This window comes from Triturus cristatus, chromosome 5_1, assembly GCF_964204655.1.
Source record: "Triturus cristatus chromosome 5_1, aTriCri1.1, whole genome shotgun sequence".
Taxonomy (NCBI): Eukaryota; Metazoa; Chordata; class Amphibia; order Caudata; family Salamandridae; genus Triturus; species Triturus cristatus.
The window spans coordinates 255,148,181-255,167,516 of record NC_140587.1 but is presented as its reverse complement, the minus strand read 5'-3'; the positions used below and the strand labels follow the sequence as shown (position 1 = coordinate 255,167,516).

At 44.7% G+C, this 19,336-nt stretch overlaps 1 protein-coding gene across 2 annotated transcripts in view; it reads right to left on the bottom strand.

Moving 5' to 3' along the window:
• Positions 1-19,336, bottom strand: part of ST3GAL1 (ST3 beta-galactoside alpha-2,3-sialyltransferase 1) — a 219,334-nt gene that overhangs the window by 55,776 nt on the left and 144,222 nt on the right. For both annotated transcript variants that reach the window (XM_085604882.1, XM_085604883.1), the window contains exon 4: positions 15,265-15,444. In XM_085604882.1, coding sequence (XP_085461008.1) covers positions 15,265-15,444 — 180 coding nt within the window. The remainder of the gene's footprint in view (positions 1-15,264; positions 15,445-19,336) is intronic.

The following is a 19,336-nucleotide window of genomic DNA, read 5'->3' as shown; positions in this document are numbered from 1 at the left end:
AAAAGGTTGGAACCGGTGTGGAGACGTGATTATGACCCTATTGCCAAGGGGCATTATCAGGCAGCCACCAAATTCTACCACAGGGCTATCCAGTCAGAGTGGGCAGTCTACTATGCAGCCGAGATCAAGGGCAGTAAAAATCCTGCTAAATGTATCTTTGGTATACTTAAAGATCTCAAACAGGGAGGGTTACCCCCTGCACCTCGCATTACATCAGATGAGCAATGTGAGGCTCTTGCCTCCTTTTTTGTGGAAAAGGTGGAGAATATCTCCAATTCTTTCTCGCCAGTTTCCCCAGTCCTGGGTTCAGCACTTAGCCCCTGCACCACCTACACACTTGCTTCCTTTCCTTCCATATCGCAGAACGAGCTGCGTGTATTATGCAGCAAGGTGAAATCAGGTTCTCCTGCTGACCCCCTTAAACCAGAGCATTTTATGATTTCCTTATCCTTGCTTCTGGCCCCTCTGTGTCAGGTGATCAATCTGTCCCTGTCCAGAGTAGTTGTTCCGAGGACATAGAAACAAGCCAGGCTGACCCCCCTGTTGAAAAAGCCTTCTCTGGATACAACTAAATTGGAGAACTTTCGTCCCATATCTCTCCTGCCATGGATATCTAAGATTACTGAGTCCCATGTCAACTCTATTCTGACAGGCTACTTGGAAGACAACAACATCCAGAATGGCTTTTGCCCTGGCCACAGCACAGAATCAGCCCTCCTGGTAGTGACTGAACATCTGAGGGCTGCACTGGATGAGGGACGTACGCCGGCATTGATTTTATTAGATCTCAGTGCCGCGTTCGATACAGTCTCCCACCAGATTCTGCAGCAACGGCTGGAGGACGCGGGGATCATGGGGTTGGCCCTTGACTGGTTTGCCTCCTTCCTCTCTGAGAAGACCTTTCAGGTGTCGGCTCCCCCTTATTCCTCGTGGACTCATACCATTCAACAAGGGGTGCCACAGGGCTCAGCGTTGAGCCCTACGCTGCTTAATTTGTATGTTCAACCTTTAGCAGCGGTGGCTAGGAGCAGAGGCCTGACACTGATATCGTACGCCGACGATACTCAGTTGGTTGTGGCACTCTCTGGCAATTCAGCTCAGGATGCCAGCATGTTTCAGAGCAATGTTAAGGCCATCTGAGTGGATGTCTGCTAATTGTTTGCAGACCAACGTTAGCAAGACTGAAATCTTGTTGGTTGGGCGGGATGGCGAGTTGTGAAGTGAACAGTGGTGGCCTACTACCATGTGCCTTGTCCCCATCCCCAAACAGATAGTAAAGAACCTGGGAGTCTGAGTGGACTCTGCTTTCAACTTCCATGCCCACACCAAGAAAGTGGCAGGGACCTGTATGGGTATTCTGCGTGGGCTCAAACCATTGCTAGGATATTTTACCCATCTACTCGGCAGGTCATCATCCGGGCTGCCATCCTGTTGAGATTGAATTACATCAACTCACTATACTTGGGGGCTTATAAGTCTGAGATTCTTAGATAACAGAGAGTCCAGAATGCGGCGGCCAGAACCCTTCTTGGCCTCCCGAGGACTTATTCCACCTATGTTGTCATCCGCCGACTACACATTGGTTGCCGGTGGCCAGACAGGTGGAATTCAAATCTCTGTGCGTCGCTTTTAAGATCTTGAAGTCCTCTTCCCTAGCCATCTTGGCCACTCTGCTCTTGCCTTATACTCCCCCCTACAACCTCCGCTCAATGGGCCAATACTTGGCAGTGGTGCCTAGGGTAAGGAGAGCGTGGGCGGGGTTACGTGCCTTTTGCACACTGGCGGCCAAGCTCTGGAACTCTCTTTCACTAACCATCCGTAGCCTAAACAACTATCTGGCATTCCGCAAGGCAACCAAAACCAATCTTTTCTCTTTACTTTAGGCTGTTTGTTCTTCTGGTGGTCCTCTCCCTCTGACTGTTATTAGCGCCGGGACGCCCCTGGGGCTGCTGTGCTCTCTATAAGCCATATAACATAACATAACATTACATAACATTACATAACTTAACTCTCTTTACTGACTGAACTAAAAGTAATGATAATTGATCAAAATGTATATTGACTTCACCTCCTCACATCTCAACCGACATCTAAGATCCATCGACCTGTACGCAGGGTTCATGGTAATGAGCAAGTGACAGTGGAACAGCAGACAGACAGACAGATAGATTTTGTACCCATGTGTGATGACAAACTTAGAGAAACAATAAGTCTCTTTCTAGTCATTCACACATTGGCAACGTTCCAGTGACTAAACATTGATTTTCTTAATTCCCACCGAAGAACACATTGTGAAAGACTGTTTGATCTTTAACATTTTGTTCTCCACATCTATTCTGAGTCATATGTTGCACATACTTGACACTATTGAAAGACAGAATACAGATGCTCTTACTGTATTCAATGAGCAATCGGGTTGAATCAGATATGTTGCTAAAACCTTAACGTCCCTTCCAAATGACTGGGGAATTCCATTAACCCAGGAAGAAATGTGACCCTCCGGTAAATACAGAGAATGCGTGGTGCAGTATTTACTGGGTGCAAAATTACCATAGTATTCCAAGTTCCGCACATTGTGAGGATTAATGTGATAACGATGTGTTTCTTTTTTCTCTTTTCTGAGTTGCCAACACCCAGAATGGTACAAATTTTCCTTACGCAAATTCTGCCTGATTTTACATGATGAAACCTTGCAGGCAAATACCTGCAGGGACGGGTATTGTCAGCAAATCATGAAATATCAACCTGGATGTACATTTGTGTTTGACCCTGAATCAGGATATCCACAACCATCAGAATAAAGCTATATGTGTAAGCAATGTTGAATTTCACCATTATTTTACAGAAAACCTGCATTTTGTTGTCAAACTATCAAGGGCTAGTGAGGTGCAGATTTCTTGGAACTAAGGGATTTATCATTTTAGAGAGTTAGATATTTCAATATTGAGCTTAACTCTTACCTTAACATGAATGTGTCCCTTTAAATGGCTACCAAATTTACACATGTTTAAATTAGATATTGGAAAAGCATTAAATAGTATTGGGAAAGTTGACGGACCATGTGTCACAAAAAGCGTAGGAAAGAATATATCTATTCTCAGGATATTAGTCTGAGAGTCATCTTCAAAATTAATAAAGAATTCTCAGACATGAAAAATGAGAGTGAAAGTATCTGCAAAGGTGTGTTGTGTTCTCATAACATAACATGAATGCATTAAAAATATAGGAAAATATTGGGGATATCCACACAGACATAGCGAAAGGAATATAATGCCTAGCACTTATTGTCTACTCAATTTGCAATACGTATGTGATAAGAAAGAAAACATATATTTATGAATCTCTAGTGGATCATCTGGGAAGAGTCTCATGCTTAAAATATTTTCCTATATTATAGCTAGGGACATCTGAAAATACTGCTATGCAAAATTTGCTACCAAGATGTGTCCGTCACTCTTAATACTATTAATGCTCAGAGTCTACAAAACACTGGGTGGGGTGGTATTGTTGTTTTAATGAACTTTTTATGGAGCACCATCTAAGAGATATGCATTTTGAATGAACAGTTATGGGACTTACCTGTGAACAGTTATATGAGCATTTAAATTAAATGAGATTCTAGAAATATATAAAGAAGGGACAATCTTTAAGCCTTTACCCCTTTCTGAGAGGCATGTGAAAAAAGGACTTTTGCAGGTCTATTAAATGTGTTATTTTTTCTGATCCAGGAAGGGCTCCAGCCTCTGCAATATCTAATGGGGCTTCCCTTTCTTTCTGGAATTTGATGCCAAACACATCCCTTCCCTGTATTTTGCCAATAAAAGATCATTCATCTATGATATGTTATGTTATTATCGTGTTCTTTAAGAATAGTTTAAGGTTTATATTCAGGCTATGTAGGAATATATTGCTCTACATGTGATTACTTCCAGAGGAGGTGGCATTGTGACTATTTCTGTGGTTGTGTGGTGAAGTCAATTTTATTGTATGTTCATTAGTGACAGAGCATTCAATGGTACATCAGTTCATACTTGTCACAGTAAAACAGTGTTTACATCTTTCTTTGTGTTTGTAACTATCAGTGGGTATGTGGCCATACAATACTGATGGAATGTTTATATTACATGGCAATGTTTGTAAGTTGTGGAATGTGTGTTGAAGTATCTTACTGAATGTTTTACTTTACTTCACTTTTATGGTATAATATCTTTGTTGTTTCATGCTGTGATTGTGCTTTGTGTGATAGTGAGATAGTCGGTGTCTTTGTCTATGTTAGCACATTTATAGTGGTTTATGATAGGTGTTGTCTATCTCAATTATGTTGCATGTGTTTTCAAACAGTCTGATTTTGACTTTGGTGGGTGGAGGCGTGGCCCAAAGTTAAGTGCTGAGGCGTCTGCCCCCCTCCTTTTTGCAAGTATGATGAGTGTCTGCCAGGAGGAGCAAGGGTCAGCCAGACAATAAATTCTGGTCAGGCAGCCAGATACTTTAAAAGCGCTTTTGCCTGAACCAAGCTTTACCAAGCTGAAGGTTTCACAGCAGAGAGCATGCCCTTATCAGCCCAGCAAAGCCCTCTGATGTTCTCCTCCTCATGACAAGAGGGGGTGATTGACCAATAGAATCAGACCTGGGCGCTTCAGTGTTAAGCTTTGAAGACCCCAAGGCTAACTGTCTGTCAGTGACTCCTCGTCACAGAGTGATGTGGGGTCAGCAATTCTGATTGAACCCATCCCACTATGTGACGAGTTAGGGAAGGTCTTACTCTCGATGGCTGGCCCTTTACAAGGTCAGCCAATGAGATGAGTCAGTGGGATCTTACGTCTCTCTTCTTATCCCAGAGCCTTCAGGAACCACCAATGCCTTTCTGCTGCTCCCTCCGGCCACCTGATGTCACCGCTGCAAACTGGTAAGTGCTTCTTGAATGTTCTATTCAAGTGTTTATGAATGTATGTGTATCTGTGCATGCATGCTGAAAATAGATGTGTGCATGTGTATGTGCTTGTGAATCGGGGTGTATATGTGTGTAGTTGAGAATCAATGGGTTTGACTGAGTGTGAATATTTATGGGTGGGTATGAGTATGTGTGTGTGCTTATGGGTAAATGGGCAGAAGCAAGTGTGTGCAAGTGTGCCACAGTAGGGGCTGACACTGGGCGGGTGCCCTGCAGTCAATCAGGGTGATTAAGGACACTCTTGTCTGCCACCCAGGCCACACTCCACTCTCTATATTTAGAGATCACCACCAGCTCAGTAGTGATCTTTGCGTCTTCAGAGGAACCACCATCACAGCAGTTCCCTTAAAGCACGGGTACTCATAGTACGGCCCGCGGGCCGCCAGCGGTCCGGCAAGCCTTCCCTGGCGGCCCGCGGACCTTGCAGACATCGTACCTGTGCAAGCACCGCCGGTTGCAGCAGCGCGGACCGGGCAGGCGATTCTTTTAAAAGCCAAGTCACTTGTTAATGAGGCTTTGTTGTATTTCACCTCTTCTTAGCGCCCCTGCATCTCCCCTCTGAATGAGGGGAGATGCAGGGGCGCTAAGAAGAGATCAAATACAACAAAGCCTCATTAACAAGTGACTTGGCCTTTAAAAGACATGTGAAGTACTTGGGCGCGGCGGCGGTTTGGATTCCAGGGAAGCTGACTCAGCGCGCGCCGTAGAACTGCTGTGATATCTGAGACCGACTATCACACAGCGATTGTCAGACTCACATGGGCACCAGCCCCTCCCTGGCTTTGGGATCTGGGCACGCTGCCTCTGCCAGTATGTGAGATCTGTAGGTGTGTGCACACAACTCCTTCCAAAATGTGAAATCTATGTACACAGCATGCAAGCCCTGAGATCTGTGACTGGCTGTGAGATGTATGTCGCCAGTCCCTATCAGACTGTTAGATTTATGTACACTACACACTCTTACCAGATTCTGCGAACTGTGCCAGACCGTGAGTTGTGTGCACACAGTCCCACCTATGCTTTGAGATCTGTGCCTGGCTATGAGATGTGTGCACACATCCAGCAATGCGCTGAGATATGTTCCTGACTCTGAGGCATGTGTATGCAGCCCAGCCATGCGGTGAAATCTGTGCCTGGCTGTGAAGCCCGTGTATGCAGCCCCAGCCATGCGGGGGCATCCGTGCCTGACTGTGAGATGTGTGCACAAAGCCCCAGGAATGCGCTGATATCGGTGCCTGACTGTGAGATGTGTGCACACAGCCCAGGAATTCGCTGATATCTGTGCCTGACTTTGAGATGTGTGCACACACCCCCAGGAATGCTCTGATATCTGTGCCTGCCTGTGAGATGTGTGCACACAGCCCCAGCAACGCGCTGATATCTGTGCCTGACTGAGATGTGTGCACACAGCCCAAGTAATGCGCGGAGATCTGTGCCTGGCTGTGAGGCCCGTGCATGCAGTCCCTGCCAGGTGCTGCCAGTCTGCAGATTCCTGTGTACCTAAAAGTGACACTACCTATTGAAGGAGGAGGGGCGCTAGGATGAGGGAGTCTGTAATGCTCGGATTGTGGTCATTAAAGCAGTGTCATAGCCAGTGTATCATGACCCCTATTGCAAGGAAGGCGGTGGCCCCCTATGTTATCTGTTTGAACTGTAAAATACAGCAATATTCATGGTTCCGTCGACCTTTGAAGCTGGTGCGGCTGAACCTGCTGCACAAATGGAAGCTCCACCCCTGAATTAAATAAGGATGCTTCTGAGAGTACCAGTAGATTACCGAAGGAACAGGCACAACACAATTTGTGGCGTGAACTGCAGTGGCGGCGACCACCTATCGAAAGTGGTAGGGCCGTCGCAGGGGGATAAGGGCCAGGTGATGGGGAGGGGGGAGAAATAATATAAAAGTAAAAAAATAAAAAACATACCTGCCACTCCACTCGCTTCCGCTGACAGACTGCTCGCTGCTCCTCTCTTTGGGCTGGAAGGGGATGGGCCCTCAGAGCATAGGCTCCACACCCAATCCAGACGCTGCTCTCAGAGCATGAGAGCAGCACCAAGATTGGTCTTAGCGGCCTCGTTTGCTGCTCAGACAGTGAATTGGAGCCTGTGGCTTTTCTCCCAACAGCTGTATAACACAGCTCGGTTGGAGAAACATAAGTGCGCATGTGTGTTTGGCCGGCCTAGGACTGTCGGCCAAACACACATGCGCATTTATAAGCCCACTACTTCTGCTCCGGAACATGCCTGGCCCGCCCAATACTTATTGCGGGGCTCAGACAGCAAGCACCTATTGCCATGATTTACACCATAAACATATACTTTTCACTCCCCCATGCCTCGCTTCAAGGTCTCACGGGGTCCACACATTAGTAGATAAACTCGCCAAGCTGCGTTACTTCAGAGATGGTCGCAGCATTCAAAGAGCTGTCTCTGGGTGATGAGCTGCACATGCATGGACTCTGAATCCTGGGGGCACAGGATGGACATGAACCTGGCAAGGGTCAGTGTCATGAAACAGGGAAAGCAGAAACACACAGTTAAGGCATGAAAAGAAGAAGAAAATGCATAGCTAGCAGAAAGAGAGTGGCGTGAGAGGTAAGGTGGTGGAGAAAGGGAGAGGGGAAAGGAGAGGGAAAGAAGAGGATAAGGAGAGCGGAAGATGGAGAAACACAATTGGGATGGGCTGAGGAAGGTTTTGGGAGGAGGTATGATGTAACAAGCATTTGCAAGGCAATAGGTCTCACATTTACGCAAGTTTGAGCTATTGACATTGCAAATAACAAAGCCTTTTATTTTTGTTTTAGTTTTTAAAACAGAAATAAAAGGCATTGTCGTTTACAGTGCCAATAGCTTAAACTCTCGTAAATGTGAGACCTATTGCATTGCGAAGGCGACTGCTGCAGGGGCCTGTGTTCAACCTCATGGTCACAGTTTTTTTTGTTGCTCTAGCCCCGCCCCCTCCCCCACTGACCCCGCCCCCACCGGTGCGGCCCTCTGCCACAAACCACACTGTAAATTTGGCCCCCGAGAGAAAGTTTGTGAGTACCCCTGCCTTAAAGGAACTGCAAGTTTGGGATATTTCACCTCCGCTCTTTTGTGTTTAAAAAACAAACTCCAGAATATCACGGTTATTACTAAAGGAATACTGTTTTGAACACTCTTTTCACTGTGCCCCCTTTAATGAATCAGCACAAATTTAAAATACTAAGAATGAGCTAAGCATGCTAAGACCAAAAAACGTTTTGAAAGCTAATTACTTGAAAACCATATAACAGATTTACAACAACTCAAACAAAGACACTTCATTGAGTAAAGTTTTACTTACATGCCAAGCTTAGTGTAATTCTCTTCATTTGTTTTTTCGAAAACGTCGAGTGAAGCATCCTATCAGGGTTAAAACGGCAGATGTCTCTTTTGGGATCCCTCATTTGTTGGCCTTGGTTTTTTGGATCTGCATTTAACTTGCCCTGAGGACTACAATGTGAATGTATTTTTTTGTGTAACTTTCCATGTAGACCTGTCGGACTGCGTCACTTATTAAGAAAACAGACAAGGCTTTCTCAGTGGAAACTCTCACCTAATCTTCGCAGGTGTTTTTTATTGCACATCGGGCATCACAATAGGAAAATTAAAAAGTGATGAGTGAAATGCTTGAATTAATCTCAGCCACTGAAATTTACTCAGGGCAGCATCTCCGTTCATTGTTTTTTTGACCCCCATGCCACCTGACGAACTGATGAGTGGAATGCATGAATTAATCTCATCTCTGGTAATGACATAGGTTGCATCAAAGTTCATCATTTGTAATATTTATTAATAGCACAACATTGCTTACTATGATCAATAATATATTTTGTATACACACAACCCAGATTGTGTACTCTTTGTCAAGGAATTGAAGAGGTCAGTTTGAAATAATAATATACTACTAGCCTAATGTTTCTTCGTTGAATATATCTATCTATCCATATATCTATTAATAAATATCTATATCTATCTACATATAACATAAGAAAAATGCTACTTATCAGTATGCATCTGTTCTTGGCATGTAGAGCTGTAGATCCACACACTGTGCATAGATCGCTATCTGGTGTTGGGCCCGGATGTTTGCACTTTGTTGTTGTCCTGGAAAGTCTTTGGTAGTCACGGGATAGGTGGCTCCTCCTTTGGACAATAGTGCGCATGGGCATCGACTCCATCATCAGATTGTTTTTCGCCAAGAAGGGAAATGATGGAGTTTTGTAAGAAATAGAAATAGATGTCCATGTATGTTGTATCTAAATAAGATAGTACTGGAACAGATAAAGGTAGCCGATGAGGTGGGTGGGCGTGTGTGGATCTACAGCTCTACATGCCAAGAACAGATGCCTACTGGTAAGTAGCATTTTCCATTCGAGGCATTTTAGCGGTATATCACACACTGTGCATATATTGCATAACAGTACTCCTCCTTAGCGGCAACCACCAGTATCTGTTGCAGCAGTTTGAAATAGTGTTTTGAGTACAGCTTGGCCCACACTAGCTTGTTGTTTTGCCTGCACATATACACAATAGTGTTTTGTGAATGTATGCGGTGTAGACCATGTAGCTGCTTTGCAGATGTCATCTAGGGGAATGATCCCTAAAAATGCCATTGAAGCCCCTATCTTTCAGGTAGAGTGGGCTTTAGGGGGAATAGATAGTGTTCCTTTTGCTTTGTGGTAGCAAATTTGTATACATTTGACAATCCACCTTGCAATGCCAGATTTTGATAAGGGATTGCCTTTATGTGGCGGTGAGAAGGATACAAAAAGTTGTTTTGTTTTATGAAAAGGTTTTGTTCTGTCTATATAGTAAAGGAGTGCTCTCTTTACGTCCAGTGTATGAAGAGCTCTTTCTGCTACTGTTTGTGGTTGCGAGAAGAACACTGGCAACTCAACAGACTGGTTCAGATGGAAGTGAGAGATAACTTTAGGAAGGAATTTGTGATTTGTTCTGAGATCCTCTTTGTTATGATGGAGTTGTAAAAATGGTTCTTGAATAGTTAGTGCCTGTAGCTCACTGACTCTTCTAAGAGATGTAATGGCCACAAGAAAAGCGACTTTCCATGTGAGGAATTGTAGTTCACATTTATGCAGCGGTTCGAATGGAGGACCCATTAATCTTGTGAGGACGATGTTTAGATTCCACACTGGGGAAGGAGGTACCCTGGGAGGAATTATTCTTTTGAGGCCTTCCATAAATGCTTTAATGGAGGGCACCCTGAACAGTGACAGGTGCTGTCTATTTTGTAAGTAAGCTGCAATGGCAGCAAGATGTAACCTAATTGATGTGTATGCTAAATTACATCTCTGAAGATGCAGAAGATAACATATGATGTGCTGAGTGGAAGCATCTAGAGGGTTGATGTTGTTATTGTTACAGTATTTAACAAATCTTTTCCACTTGGCTGCATAGCAGGCTCTAGTGGTGGGGCGCCTAGCCTCTTTGATAATGTTCATGCAATCAGGGGGAAGATTGAGATAACCAAACTCTAGGACTTCAGGAGCCAGATCGCTAGGTTGAGCTGTGCTGGATCTGGGTGTCTGATCTCTCCATGGTTCTGGGTTAAAAGTTGTGGGAGGGGCATAGTTTTTGGTGCGGGACTACTGATAGTTCCAGCAATGTTGTGTACAAGGGTTGTCTGGCCCACGTTGGAGCAACTAGGATCAGTCTGAGCGACTGTTGTTGCAGTTTACGCACCACTAATGGAATGAGTGGAAGAGGCGGAAAAGCATACGCAAACTTGCCTGACCAATTCATCCATATCGTATTGCCTTTGGACAATGGGTGTGGATATCTGGCGGCGAGGCTTGGGCATTTTGTGTTGTAATGTGTGGCGAGAGATCTATCTCTGGCTGCCCCCACGTTTGGAAGAATGGTTGGAGAACCTGTGGTGAAGTTCCCACTCGTGAATCTATTGTGTCTGTCGACTTAACAGATCTGCCATGTGATTTTGAGTTCCTGGGAGATGTTGAGCTGACAGGAAAATTTTCTGGGGAATGGCCCATCTCCATATGTTCTGTGCTAATTGAGAGAGCTGGAGAGAGTGCGTCCCCCCTTGTTTTTGTAAATAGTACATTGCTGTCATATTGTCCGTGTGGACTAAGATAGCTTTGTCCGTGTGGACTTAGACAGCTTTGCCTATTATGTGTTTCTGGAATGATTTTAGTGCCAGAAAGATTGCTGGCAACTCCAAGTGGTTGATGTGGAGTAGCCTTTGCTGAGGTGTCCATGTGCCTTGTATGGTGTGATGAAGTAGATGAGCTCCCCAGCCAGTGAGCGATGCGCCTGCTGTTAGCACAATCTGTGGACCCGGCTCTATGAACGGTCGCCCTTTGGAAAGGTTTTGGGTGTTCCACCACTGCAGAGAGCGATGTGTGCGACCGTCCACCAACACCAGATCTGTCAGCTGACCTTGAGCTTGGTTCCACTGACGTGCTAACCATTCCTGTAAAGGGCGCATCTGGAGTCTTGCCTGAGGTACTATGAATATGCAAGAGGCCATCATCCCTATTAGTTGCATGAACACTCTAGCTGGAAGTGAGTGTTGCGGTTGGAATCTTGCTATAAGAGCTTGCATGCTTGCTATCCTGGCTGGACTGGGATATGCAAGGCTTTTTGAGGTGTCTATTGTGGCACCCAGATATTGTGGGATGGTTGGAGGTGAGACTTTGCAAGGTTTATGTTAAACCCTAAGTGGTGAAGTAGTTGTATTGTAGCGTGTGTGTGATTTACACACTGGATATGTGACTTGGCTTTTATGAGCCAGTCATCTAAATATGGGAAGACGTGAATCTGTTGTCTTCTTAAGTGGGCTACTACCACTGCCAGACATTTTGTGAAGACCCTGGGTGCTGTGGTGACTCCGAACGGGAGGACCTTGAATTGGTAATGCTGGCCGTCTACCACAAACCAAAGGTATTTCCTGTGAGCAGGGTGAATGGGAATGTGGAAGTAGGCGTCCTTGAGATCTGATGTGGCAAGGAAGTCGCCCTGTTTGAGTAACGGGAGGACCTGCTGAAGAGTGACCATATGGAAATGGTCTGATTGTATGTACAGGTTTAATGGTCTGAGTTCCAAGACAGGTCTCAGGGTTCCGTCCTTCTTTGGAATGAGGAAATACAGGGAGTAAACACCTGTGTTTTGGTGATGAAGGGGGAACTGGTTCTATGGCATGTTTTTGTAGGAGGGAAAGTACCTCCTGTTTTAGAAGCGTTAAGTGTTCTGCCGACATTGGATGCTGTCTGGGTGGAATGTGTAGGGGAGTTGAAGTAAGCTCCAGGCAATAACCGGATTGGATGATTTGTCTCACCCACCTGTCTGTGGTAATGTTGTTCCAGACTGGTAGGAACTGTAGCAATCTTCCCCGACCGGAGTAGAGTGGTCCGGGGGGAGTGGAGGGAAGTCATTGTTTAGGGGTGGAGGCAGTACGAGTGTTGGTAGTTTTGCCTCTACCCTTATAGTTATTGCCCCTGTAGCCTCCTCTGTAATAGCCTCTGTTAGATGAGGTCTGTGTTGGACTCTTGTACTCTTGTATGAAGTAGAGGGGTTTTCGGTGGAAAAACCTCTAGAGGCGCCTCTGTAAGAGGAGCGACGAAAAGAACTTCTGGGAGCTTGCAATTGCAAGGCTCCCATCGATTTGGCAGTGTCAGTGTCCTTTTTCCTCCTTTCTAAAGATGAATCTACGTTGGGTCCAAACAGGTATTCTTGATCAAATGGTTGGTTTAATATATATGGTTTGGACCTCTGGCTTGAAGCCGGAAATGCATAGCCATGCATGTCTGCGTAAAAGGACGCTGGTGTTAATAGCCCGGGATGCTGTGTCTGTAGCATCGAGACCACAACGAATGGAGGTGTTTGTTATGACCTTGCCTTCCTGGATGAGATCATGAGCTCGTGTCTTGTATTGATCTGGAAGGTGTTGTAGTAGGGTCTCTCGCTCGTCGTAGTGTGCCCTATCAAATCTTGAGAGCAAAGCCTGTGTGTGGCAGTCCTCCACATGTTAGCTGCTTGGGACGCTGTTTTTTTGCCCGACGCGTCCAGTAGTTTTGATTCTGTATCAGTAGGTGGGGCATCTCCTGTGGTTTGCGAATTGGCCCTTTTCCTGGCGTTAGAGACCACTAAAGACTCTAAGGGTATTTGCCCTTTAATATAAACAGGGTCAGATGGGGCAGCTTTGTACTTTTTTTCTACCCTGGGGTTAATCACTCTGGCTCTAACAGGATCCTTAAACACTTCAGGAGCGTGTTTGATTGCTCCTTTTAAAATGGGGAGAATGGCACTGGAACTTTGGGATGGTTCGAAAGTGTCCATGAGGAAATCTTCCTCTATAGGGTCTGTATGTAGGTTTACCCCGTGGTATTCTGCTGCCCTATGTATCAGTTGAGTGAACCCTATAGTGTCCTCAGGAGGGGATGGCCTAGATGGGTAGATGTCATCCTGAGGTGTGACGTCAGTACTTACGACCCTCTGCCCCGGAGTGATGTCTTCGACGTCGGAGTCGTCGGCTTTGGAGGAGCTGACATCGCTGTGTTGGATCTGCTCCTGTACATTGATGCCTTTCTGGAAGATGTTGTCGGGAATGGATGTCGAAGATCGAGCCATTGTTCTTTAAGCTCGACGGTCCCGAATCGTCTTCTTGGAGCGGAAAGAGGCACAAGCTGGACATTCTTTTGCCTCGTGCTTGGGTGAAAGGCAGAGGTTACACACCTCATGAAGATCTGCATGTGGAAACTTGGATCCATATTTAGGACACTTTTTAAAGGGAGTTCTTTCCATGAGCCGAAGGCCCAATGGCGCAGGTAGGCCCGAAGGCCTGTGTCGACGACTGGAATTGAAGATTTGAAGGTCTGGAGAGATGTGCGTCCAAGGGGAAAGCGATCGAAACAATACCGAGGTATGGGTGAGGATTTCGCGTCGAAAAGATGATCAGTAACGACACCGAACTGGAGTGCAATGAACACATCCAAGCCCGATGGCATAAAAAAACAATCTGATGATGGAGTCAATGCCCATGCGCACTATTGTCAAAAGGAGGAGCCACCTATCCCGTGACTTCCAAAGACTTTCCAGGACAACAACAAAGTGCAAACATCCAGGCCCAACACCAGATGGGGATCTATGCACAGTGTGCGATCTACAGCTCATATGCCTCGAACAATGGATTTTCCATGGAAACAGTGACCTAACGTATAACTACACCCCCAATATCAAGAGGTGAGAGAGTTAAACTCCTCTTGGGAGGGTCCATAAAGCCTACTCTATGCATATATTAAACATATTGGTAACTAAACGTCCAGTGGCAGCTCCACTATCAAGCCAGACCTCAAATGGATTATGTGGTGAAAAACTAAATGCAAAACAACGTCCAGTACAAACTGAGATTACCTATATATACACATACATAAAAACCAGTGACGGGCATATGGCAAATTTTCAGAATTTACAACATATGGCATTATGCATTGAAACATTAATGTGAATGAGTTCCAGAACCGTAATTTGATTGAGTATTGAAATTGGTGAAGATGGAGCAGTGATATCGTAATGTGATAGAGTATTGTAACATGAGTGAGTAATTAAATCAGAATGCGATAGAACTGTGATACCAAAACATGCCTGAGACTGAAAGAGTGATGGGATTGAGTACTAAAACCATAATGTGTCTGAGAACTGAAATCATAAAGGGATTGAGTATTGAAACTGTGATTTGATTGAGTACGAAAATTGTGATTGGATCTAGGCGAATTATGCTCCTTTTAAAAACTTTGAGAAGACTAGAAGGATGTTGAAAGTCGAGGCTTGGTGGAAGGATTTTTTTCACCTAAGTAAACAAACAATTTCCATTCTACACCTTCTATTAGCAAGAGGTGCTTCTATTAAAAATATGGGACGGATCTTAAGCAGCTCCTTAGTATTGCCTTTCAGTACAACCAGTCCTCTGTGAGTGGGCCACAAGGCGAGGTGGCGCAGTGGTGATACCAGGCCACAGACAAAAAGGCCTGAAAAAGACCTTTTCTGTGTATAGGCAGTGACAGAGATGATAAAATTTCTTATTTTATTCAGAGTCCTTTTCCTGAGTCTGCCTGGTAGTCGAGACCTAAAGAAATCCTGAAAACATGGAAATGTCACTTCAGCAGGCACTCCTCGCCATTCTGCTGCGTATCCACAGCGCCAAGACGCCCTTCTTGGGCAACGGCCACGTTTTAATAAAAGTGAAATCAAATCAAAAGCAAATCTATGTGGCTGCTGTCAATACTGTGTAGAAGACAGAGTTCTGCCATACTTACTGGTCGATCTTTCCTGTAGTGAGGGCACTGATAATCCACTCCAAGTCCAGGGTCTTGAAAGGGATGAGTATCAGGGTGGCATTCTCCTGGATATTGTAAGCACTCTCAGGGTAGATGAACTGGTGAGTGGTTCTGCTTCCAACATCAACTTCATATCCCACCGTGACAGCTTTGTTCATTCTGAATCAGACAAGGGAGAACAATACATTTGCTGGTCAAAGAACCCCCGCTTGATGCTGCTTTGACACTGCCCACAGAAGTAATCAGGCAACAGCTGATTTCAAAAATGATGGTGGATTGGAAATACTTTTCTCTGTACTCGAGCCAGCAAAACTTAATAAAATCTGCAAAAATCAATGATTTAGTGGGAACCTTGCTTGTCATATAGAGCTCCGTGCACAGAAAAGGTAAGGGAATATTTCATATATGAGTTATATAAAAGAACAATAAAAAGGAAAAAAAAGAAAAGCAGAATACACCTTCTACTTGAGAATCCCACACCTGAACCCCAATTCACACAAATCCTAGTCAACAAAAAGAAAGGAGCAACCTAATAAGAAGCCTCCATGACAACAAGCAAGGAAACACATATGTAGAGCATGCACTGTCTTGCAGCTTGTTAAGCAAGCATTGCATTGAGGTAATAAGGAGCTAAGATGACAGATTATTGCAATTTGCAAAATGTACAGCAGTTATGGTCTCTACAAAATGTAAAAAATTACAATGATCATGGCTTTGAATGAAGGGAAGTAGGATGCTTAGAGAAAAGGGGGGCAATCAGTTCCTTACAAAGAATGAGACGTGAAGGTGACATTCTCAGGTGAGGGTGTCGCTCCAGAGGCAGGGACCAAAAAAGAAAAAAAAAGATGTTTGTGTGTTTTCCATCTTCGTATTTGGTACTACGAGGTTCGATGGACTGGTGCTCAGTGCTTGAAATGGAAAAATAGAAGTGCAGGTACTCTGTAGCAGAGTACCTGCTTGTTTCTGAGAAATGCCAGTACTCTCCAATGAAAAGTATAGCATGTCTCAGTACCGGCCCATTTAAAGCACTGCTGGTGCTGTGGGCAACTGCTGCAAGCACACCTTTTGGTAAATGTGAGTGTCAGCTGCATACCGCCGAAAGGTAAAGTCTTCTTTGGCTAGGATGAATATGATTGGTACAAAGATGCAACCCTGAGGGACTCCTTCATTAAAAGGGGCCATATTTGTAGGTGCTTGTTTGGGTATATTCGTTTGAGAGAAATAGCAAAAACCTTTTGAGGACTGCCTCAAACTCAACCATTTGCTTGGGAAGAGTTCTAAGTAGTACTTGATGCTGAGAGCATCAAATCTGCTGAGACATCAATTGGATTTGGAGGAGGGCTCACCAATGTCTATGAGGGCGCCATTGAAACCTTGTATGGTCTTTGATGATTTGGTGCTGCAGAGAGGATGTAGGTACAATTGGCAGGCTTCCAGTAGTTTGTGTTAGTCCACATGAATCTGAAGTTGCAGTGCTATTGCTTTTATAAGGGCATTGAGCGGTAAACTGAAAGGCTTACAGGGTCCACATTTGGTTTCTACAGTTGAATCATGGGAGCATTTTGAGGATGAATAAGTGGAATATGTCATCAACATATAGCATTTCCATGGTCATTTCCTATTCTTAGAAAAAAGACACAAAAATGCATTTGTTGCTTTTTTTGGTGTCAGGTGTTAGACTGGAGCTGTGGAAACTTGATGCAGTGGCTTTTTGAGTCATGAGTTTGGGAACAGTCAGGTCTTGCTTTTCTGCTTCTAGATGGATGTTGATCACCCTTTTTCTCTTTTGAGCAAGTTCCGGCGTGTGCATGTCTGAAAAAAGAAAGAGCTTCTTCCAAGGCATTTTTTTAATTTGGGGCTTGATCATGATTTAAGCATTTTTGGATCTGAAGTTTGTCCTTCGACTATACAGTTTGAAACGGGGGCCTTATTTAGAGTTTGGTGGAGAAGGAAGGCTGTGGGAAACCGGCTGTGCTCCTGCTGATACAAACTTGTGATTCCCCCACTCTATTTAAAGTTGAAGGAACCTCTGGCCTGGTGGTCTATCCCACCCTATTGAGGGCATGGCAGCTGTCACTTATGTTCTCTGCCTGTGTTTGCCACGTGATGCATAGTGAACAGGAGAGGGATAATGCTAAATGGCCCGACGTGAAGGGAGAAAACTCCATGCTTGACAAAACCATTTCTTTTGTTTAGTGAAAACAAATTTATGCATTGGGAGTTTGGTTTCTCTAACCCAATAACTTTGCTTAGCAGGCACTTGAACCATGGCTGTCTGTCTACAAACCTTCAGTGCTGTTAAGGAGCTCTCTTCACAACACAAATGTCCCCATTGGGAGGCGATGATCTCTCAATAGAGCAGATGGTCTTCCACCAGGGTTTTGGAAGCCATGGCCTATGCTCCTCTGGAAGATCATTGGACTATCTGCCGGGACCTGAGGCCCAGATTTACTAAGGATGTGCATTGTCCTTGCATGATGCAAATTGTTGCAAGGCAACTCAAGTCCTTAACTTAGCCACGCAAGGGGCAATTTGCATGCCTTGCATGGCTTTGTTAAGAAAAAGTAACACAACACAGCCCCTTGTGCTGGGTTGCATTGCACTGTGTCTGGGAGGAATTCCACTCAGGCACTACCCATGCACTCATTCATTCATTCAGGCACTACCCATGCCCTCATCAATTCACCCAGGTGTTCCTATGCATCCACCCATGGATTTTGGCGCATTCCCAGATTTACTAAAGCTAATAAACTTGGGACAGGGACTGGAAGTAAGAGGTTACCTTTTCCCTCTCTTCTTCAAATCTTCACCTTTTCCTTACTACACTCAAAGCTTGCTCAGGTAAATTTCCACGCTGAGTCGGCTAATGTGCGATTCCCTTAGCTAAGAGGCTGCCCACTACAGTACAGATAGCAAAATTAACAACTAGTTATGTGTGAAGGTTTTCAGGCCTGGTTCACAGGGGCCTTGCTGGAGGATTTTACTAGGATGACACCAACATGTTTTCAGTGAGGTGAGTCAGTGAAATCTGTGTGTTTAAGTCATAACATTTCTTGGGAAGAAAACAAGCAAACTGAACTGTTAACACTCAAAACAGAAGGTTCAGCATCAGAGAAAGCCAGTGCTTCACTTTGCTTTCCATATATCTGTTAAAGGCACTTCAGATGAAAGCTGTATCCATTCAGGTCAAGACCTTCCCAGTTCTATTAGCCTCACCGAGGATGGCTCACCATACTTTCTAGAGTTGGGCCATCTACTGACTCCCATCTGCTACTGCTGCTCAGCACACACATGCAGGGATCGAGCTGTCAACGAGGAATCAGTGGAACGGGAATAATTCCGCAACACACCATGACTGTAATTGTCTTGCCAAGTGCATGTTGCACAGATTAAATGTAAATTCTTTGTGTAAGAAGTCTACCCATGTTGTATTTTACTGAATAGGGGTTCCAATTCAACAACTGATGAATATCAGCACATGAATGTTTATGTTGCAGAGGTATGTGTTCAGTTACATGTAGACACAGTAGAAATCTTGGCAATTGTACTCATTGGCAGTCTGGCTACTACTGAAAATCTCATAGGCAATCTAATCAATCAGTCAAAATTGTTTGCCATCTACCAGTAGGCCCACCACTTTCAAATGTCACTAGCCACCACTGTTATTTGACCATATTTCTCTGCAAGAAGACAGATCCTGTGCTCTGGCTCACTTGCAATGTGATGCAGTGGGCTGTGAAAGAGATTTGTGTTGGTATTTGCCAGCCTAGGGTCTGGGGGACCTAGCTAATGTAGTTCTCCCTGCTCAGGGCTTGTATGACTACGCATTGTTGATTCGTTGTAGCTAGACACTCAGATTATTTGAAAGACTGATGCAGAGGGCATTTACATCATGAAGACATGACAACACTAGGGCTATTGTTGGTGGAATGCAGTGAGAAAGGCCTACATGAGGGAAGACACCTCAGAGTTTTCAAAGTACTGAAAGCATCTCTGGTTATTATGATATGATGGTTTGGAGTGAGAAGTTTAAGTCTATGATCAGACTGAG